At 40.1% G+C, this 7,500-nt stretch overlaps 1 protein-coding gene across 1 annotated transcript in view; it reads left to right on the top strand.

Moving 5' to 3' along the window:
- LOC138020358 (cyclic nucleotide-gated channel-like) overlaps nt 1-6,774 on the top strand; it is a 16,952-nt gene extending 10,178 nt beyond the window's left edge. The window contains exons 6-9 of the mRNA XM_068867360.1: nt 976-1,122; nt 4,657-4,719; nt 5,653-5,767; nt 6,599-6,774. Of these exons, the coding sequence (XP_068723461.1) occupies nt 976-1,122; nt 4,657-4,719; nt 5,653-5,767; nt 6,599-6,774 (501 nt within the window). The remainder of the gene's footprint in view (nt 1-975; nt 1,123-4,656; nt 4,720-5,652; nt 5,768-6,598) is intronic.
- The last annotated feature ends 726 nt before the right edge of the window (nt 6,775-7,500 follow it).

The following is a 7,500-nucleotide window of genomic DNA, read 5'->3' as shown; positions in this document are numbered from 1 at the left end:
GCTGACTTCCTTTTTCTCAGGCTCTGTCCATAAACTTGCAAGAAAAAAAAACAAGGCCAATATTTTCCTAGCATGGAACGAATAAGCTAGTTCAATAAGGATTTTAGTAAATTGGCGATACTCAGCGGCCTGGTAAGAGTTTTCTTTATCTTCTCCGGATTCTTTTTCGGTACTTACCTCTTTGACTGCTTCTTTTAACGGATCTGGAAAGTAAAATTCGTACTGCAATTCCGACATGACTAAATAAAAACATTTCTCGCATTTTTTTTTTTTTTTTTTTGCCGCAGGCTCTAGCGGAGCACCATGAGTAAGAAAATATGTTAACCCATATGTGCGAGAAAACTTTGGTTACCGTACATACGTCCACCCTCCTTGGTATGCCAATGTGAAACTATGTGGTGCAACCGCGTTTTTACGCGGGAACATCTTTGATATCGGACCTCCATTTTACGGTTAATTGACACCTGTCAAAGCAAGGTATCCGTTGACCAGTATCACGTGACCATATCGGGGGCTTAAGTTTAAAGCTAATCGAGGTCAGCTGTTATGAAGTTGACCGCTGAACAGGTACTGGTTTTCGATTGGATCGCAGACTCAGGCCAGGTTAACTTTTTGTAAGATAAATAACATGGGAGCTCAGCTTTTAGGCTTGGCTAAATCTACATATTATTGATTACGATATGCTCATCTCAAAATTTCTTCATGTCTATTATTAATAAGTTATCACATGATTTTTCTCGTGCAAATTGAAATAAGCATATTTTTTGAAAAACTACCAATTGCTCGAGCCCAGTAGTAAAATTTTCTTCGTGTTTGAACAAATTTACTCGTGCTTATTTATTCCAAATTGCACCCGAAATCGAGTGATTACCTAGACTAAGTGAAGATTGCGTTTTTTTTGTCAGTGGTCAACAAATGGAACAGTGTGATGAGACCATTTACACTTATTTTATTATTTTTTTTTTTGGATCGCAGGCTCCACTGTTCAGAGGTCTAAATCCTGGTTTTAAGCGCATGCTCTCTCTGGTTATCCGTCCTGTTTTCTACATGCCCAATCAACTCATTGCAAACAAAGGAGACATCGGACATCACATGTTTTACATACACCGCGGACGTGTAGAGGTAAGTTTGTCATGAATATTTAACAATAATTCTACGAGGGCGCGCTGTTGGTTATAATCATTACTGATGAAAAACCAAGATTCAGGCTCCATTTACTAAAAAATCATGTCTTCACCACGCGCAGTGAACATATCATTTTTATCTTTCACATGTGAGAATATAGATGTCATCATGGTAGCGAACACAATTTGCCAATAAAACGCGAGCGTCCTCTTCATTGTAAGATACTTTTGTGCTTTAATATAATTCTTCTCTACTACATTAATATTAATATCTTGTTTCATGTTACACAACATGCGTGTTTTAGCGGTACCGTTGGTGACCACTTTTTCATCATTTCGAAAATGAGTGAACAATTTGTTTTAAATCTTGACATTTCAGCAATATCTATATAATAAACAGAACATTAATTGGCCGCTTAGGGATACGAATTTTATCTTCTCGTGCTGAAAGTATCTCTCACTCTCTCGCTTCGCTCACTCGTGAGAGATGCTTTCAGCACTTTCAGCACTTGAAGATAAAATTTGTATCCCCGCGGCCATGTAATATCCTTCATATATCCTGCAAGCCCGAGTAGAATAATTGTTTTATTAAAAACTCCAGGATCAACTCTTCCACCAAAGCATTGATTTCTGCCTCGGTCAATTCTGATCCAAAACGGCTCTTGTCGGCCATTTTTTTCTCAGAGCTGCAAAATTTTTTCAGCTCGCTCTATTGCTGAAGCGTTCCTTGACCATATTTGGTACAGCAGGTAAAGTATGAACTGATAGCCTTTGTCCGGCGAGCCAATGAAAATGCAGGAAATCTGATATCCGCAGTTTAGTTTTTAATAAATACAATAGGCCAGGTTCGTATTCTAACGGTTGGACTGGATCTAGCATGAAACGGAGGCTAATGCGGGCAAATTAATTTGCATTTGAAAAGATTTGTCCGCATTAGCCTGCATTCCATGCTAGATCCAGTCCAGCCGTGAGAATTCAAAAATGGTCTATTATTCAGTGATAGAAAAGGACAGTTTCACGGTTTTGCGCATGTCCAAGCTTTGGCGCTAGCAGTTGTAAATGTTATGGTTTCTTACTGAACCAGATGATGTTAATTAATCACATAGAGTATTAAAGCAAATACACGGAATGACTAAGGCCCAAATTTGGTGAAAGATACTGTGGGTCTACACAGAAAATATCAAATTTAGTTTTGATCTCGAATTTATTGCACGGGTCGAACAGTTTATTCTACACACGAGTTATCTATTCGCATGCAGTAGGTTCATAACAGCAAGGAAATGATAATTTGCAACAGTAATTCCATTGGCATTGTTTCCATTTCCTGCATCAGTGCTTTCGATTGTTTCAATAACAACGAAATTAAATGGGCGGTCGTGACAGTTTGACCATGCCCAGAGAGGTGAAACTCTCTTTAAATCCACTTCATTTCCGGTGGCAGAGGCAACGGTTGCGTTTTGTCCAAAATTGCATGATTTCAGCTCATTTATTGCCAGTTAACTATATCTGTCACTGAACTCCTCAGAGCAGAGAAATAAGTTAAAGGAGCCGGAGGTTTTACGTGGTTTTATTACAAGACGCCAAGCGGAAGGACTCGTGAAACGATGCAAATGAACGCTAAATAAAACAGAATTGATTGTTCTCATAACTTTTATACATTCTTTTCGCGGCTACGATAACCCGAATAGGTTGTTTTCACATGACGGCACGGCGGACATGTTGGAGGAGTGAAACAAAGAAACGGCGGCCATGTTGGAGGAGTGATATTTTCTTTTGGAAATAAACTCTATTTTTATGAAAATTCTTCCTTTTGTTTTAGTATGCAAATATGGCTGCTGGTCACATGAGCGAAAACACTCTATAGGCACAAACGATATTGCACTCGGAGTCAATGCTGAAGGCGACTTCAAAAAAAACCCCTTGTTTCAAAACATAACTTATATAGCTCTATCGTATAGGTGGTTTGCAATCAATCTCTAGAGACAAAGATAATAATGCTGCAATGTACAATTGCTAGTGGACGAACAAAAAGGAGCTAATGAGAGATCTTTTGTTTTCGGCGATGACGTAGCGTGAAAACCACCTATTGCTTACCTTGCATGATACGGATGAACTATCCTATGACTGGGTCTAAAAGGGAAGCCAGAAAATGATCTTGAACTGTTAATTGTTGTGGTCTCACGTTGTTGCCAGGGGCACCCAACGAAAATTATTTCCAAAATGCATAATAATAGGCGAAAACGTTTTTAGCATTTTATTTTATTTTCTGGGGGAAAAAAAAGATGTTCAACACTGCCAGGATGATTATGAGCAAAATTCCAGCTCCCAGCTGGACAATGAGGGAAACTCCCAGCCAGCCGACTTTGTGTCACTGCTTCCCAGCCAGCAAAGAAGCTCGTGAATCTAAAACGCTCGCCAAACCACTGAAAACAGGGTTTTTTTTTTCTCAACATGGGATGACTTGAACCAGTGGTAAACTTCTCCCCCAGTCTCCCGCAGTTTCTGCTCTCATCCAGCCAGACTATGAAAATTAATAACTTGCCAGCCTGTTGAATTTCCACTGTGGGATAGGTAGTTCACAGAAAACTTTCATTGGGTTCCCTGTGCTGTTCGGTACTGCAAAGAATGTACTAAAATGCGTGCCGCACGTAAAGCACGATCATTTCTCTTTTTGCTCTGGCAATCAATCAATCGCGAGTTTTTCGCGAGTTTTTCTGTTTTCTTATTCCGGCTTAAAATTTAAGGAACAAATATTTTCTAAAGAGAACTAATTCCCAAACCAAAATGGATTTTGCAAAGGTAATTTTGAAATGGGAATGGGCTTTGTTAGCGACTCTGCGCACACTTAGATATCTTACTGTTTACTTGAAGATTCACTAAAGGGAAAATATATATACATGAGATTATAAGGAAAGGTAGAAATGGAAAATCAAAGGAAGGCGAATTCAGAAAAACACGACACTTACAAGATCTGTGCGGCTCTCCGGATTAGAGAAACGGTTTTGCATACAACATGGACAAACTTATAAACGAAAACTAAACAATACCAGCCAAACTGACACAAAGAACAATACGAGCCTTACCGGGTGTTAACGAGGTAGTGTGACAAAGATAGACAAAAAACAAGCGAGGCTTAATTACGGACTAGGAAAACTATAATAGGAACAACCAAGAACGGAGAAAACAAATCAAAACTAATTACACGGAAATTCGTGGCTACAGGCTTTGCTACGAATACAAAATAATCCCGGCCAACCGAACTTGTTTTATCGCGACTAGTTGATGGTCTGCCGTTGTTGACATAGATTTATTTGACTCCTCAGGCGGCCTAGGAAACCCCCGGTGGAAGAGTAAAATCTGTCTAACTCCCATGATTTGTTGGATGGGAGCAAACTAGGCTGGATTGACCAGTCGTTTTGTGGGCCCGCGTTCCTCCGCGCACACCCCTCGTTGGGAGAAGGATGTTAACCGCTCAAAACGGCTGGAAATTGAGTCAAGTAACAAACTGGCCTCCACTGATTTTTTTTTTCAGATTCTTTGTGAAAATAACGATGAAGTGTTGGTGACCCTATCGGAGGGGCAGCTGTTTGGCGAGGTATCCAGTTAATCGGACAGCCAGAACTTGTTTTCATACAAATGTTGAGATTCAGCATGATCGATTATCATGAGGTCAAAACAAAACTTTGGACATATGCAAAATAAATGATAGCTGATAACAGTGCATGATTATTGGTAGTAGATTGGGATCAAGAGTGTGAGTGTCGAAGACCATTTTTGTAAAAGAATCGGCTTCGCTTTAGAAAAGGCGGGGCATTTGTTATGGAAGGCAAGAGAAAGGGGTAAGTGAGGCGTGAAGCGTGAAGCGGGATGTGTTGATCCCTCTTCAAGTACAGCGTACAAGTTACAAGACGCTTGTTCAATATTTTCGATGAAAAAAAGCTTGATTTTAATTGCAGTCCTTTATTTTACACTGGCTGTTTAAAGTGTTTTGCCGGCTTTTAATATATCAATGTCATTCCACCATCTATGATTGCAATCATGGCTTGCACCGAAGGCACGCGCGTAGAGCACCATGGTTAACAAAATATGGTAGCCCGTCGATGCGAGAAATTTTGGTTTTGGTTAAGACGTCATAGCCCGTACGTTTAACTTTTGATGAAAGCCAGGCCAATACGTGAAATGTCTCACTGCGAGAACCCTTGTTTTTGTCGGAAAGTTGTTCTAGCTGGAACAAACGTTTTTTTGCGGAAATTTGCATGGCAAGCGTACTGCATTTGACCCTGTGTTTAGGTACCCAGAGAAGCAACGAGCTAAGTATTTTTTAATGTGTCTTACAACAAGGAAAGAGGACTGGAGAAAGGCTGAAAGAAAGAGAAGGAAAAAAGTAAACAGGGGACGAATTATTGGTATAACAATTTTAGAAAAAGTAGCCGGGTTTCAAAGGGTCGAAATCAGGCTGGAAGAAAGCCTTCTGTTAATTGAAATTCTCTTCTAGACCGGGTGTCTTATGTTTGCTTGTCTTCCACAGGTGAGCATGGTGTACAATCTTCCGAGGTCGGCCTCCGTTCGAGCAGCTACTCCATGTGTTGTCTTTCTTTTGGATAGACGAGATCTGAACAAAGTTCTCAGACATTATCCAACAGGTATACCACTATTGCAACGTAATCGTTGTTAATTTTTTGTTACGGGGCAATCCAAAAACCGTTACATTTAGCTTGGACGCGAACGGTTCCAAAAATGTCAATGTACAGGTTACTGTATCTTAAAACTAGAGTCGCGTTCGATGGACTCTATCCTGGAAATTCTCGCTATTAGATGACAGACTCCGTTGAAAAGTTAGGTAGACGACGTACCTGCTTACAAGAAACTGAGCAACAAAGAGTGATAGACGCGGATTTTCGAAATCCATTTTGGAGTCCGGTAAAACAATATTCAATTATTTCATCTTGGAATTTAAGCAACAGAACCCCACTACTGTTTTTTTGATGAACCATTAACTATTTTGGATTGTGAAACGTGGTTTTATATTTGAACTTCACGTGCATTCCTTTTCTTCACGTGGTCACTTGATTCTTTGATTACTACCGTGACCTCCTCAAGCACGAGTGTTGTCCTCTTCTGCTTGCTCGGAGGCAACATGTTTCTTTTATATGATTGAAGCAAGAATTAGATGCTCTTTTTTTCATTTTCTATCAGCCTATATTCTTTCTTTTAAGAGGTAAGGAACTTTCCTTGTCAAGAATGGCCAAACTGACGAAAGACAGCCAGAAGGTCCTTGAGATCCAGTGCACCAAAAAACTCTAACCATTTAGGAGGCTTTTCCATCTTACCCCTGGGGAAGAAAACATGATGACCAAAAGTGTGCTGTTAGAAAAAAAAACAACAATGAATGGCACGAATTCCGATCAATGTTGCTCATGTCGTACATAACTACCTTCTTCTCCCATCCTGATAGACGATTTTCGCTTTTTCAGTGGCTCAGCAACTGTATCTAGCTGTGGAACGCCGGTGCGACATCAACCAAATGCATTTTGACGAGCAGTCTCCGAAAGACACGAGAAGGAGCATCATTGTAGATATGGAGAACGAAGAGGCAACCGAATGGTTAAGAGAGACTGTGGTTAGTAAAAGAAAGCTTGGCAGGGTTTAACTCGGTTATTTCATTCACGCATTATTAATTTACCAAATTAATAACAGAGGTGGATATCTCCACCACCGAGACAGTGAAGTGAATAATAGTGTTTTAGTATATTGCACTAAAGTTGAAAAAAATATGTTCTCTTCGGTAATCGACGGGAAAGGGGACTGAAGCCATTTTGCTTTAGGTTTTCTTCGTTTGCTCAGAGGCGATGAGTATTCGCTAATCACCTCGAGCTAGCCAATCACAATGTCTGGAAATCATTATTCACTTGTGTGGTAAATTCTAAACTTTACTATACTTGCCCTCGCGAAAGATAGTATGAAAGGCATTTGAGATACGTTTAAATTACATGCTGAACATGTCGCCCCTGTTTCCGATTTGCGTCTGACAAATCGTTGCCCCTGTTTCTGATTTGTATCTGGGAAAAATCCATTTCTGAGCCAAGCAACTCGATTTGCTTCAATGTTTCATTTTCCAATCGCTAACCCGAACAGCACTTTGGTTCTCCTTGCTTGTTTCTACTTCGTGATCCCTGAAACACCTCGGTCGTGTAGAACAATACCAACACCACTTGCGCTCCCGTTTAAGAAATACCAATACCACTTTGCGCGCCCGGTTGAGTACCAATGTAATACATTTACCCTTTTTACGTGGGGACTTCTAAGTTGCCTCTTTCGCAGGCAACAACCTTTACTTTACTGACAGGTCCGTTGACATAAAAATGCTACTTTAAAA

The sequence above is a fragment of the Montipora capricornis genome, chromosome 10, assembly GCF_036669925.1.
Source record: "Montipora capricornis isolate CH-2021 chromosome 10, ASM3666992v2, whole genome shotgun sequence".
Lineage (NCBI taxonomy): Eukaryota > Metazoa > Cnidaria > Anthozoa > Scleractinia > Acroporidae > Montipora > Montipora capricornis.
Note: the sequence above shows the minus strand (reverse complement) of the source record. Positions and strands in the feature narration are given on the sequence as shown.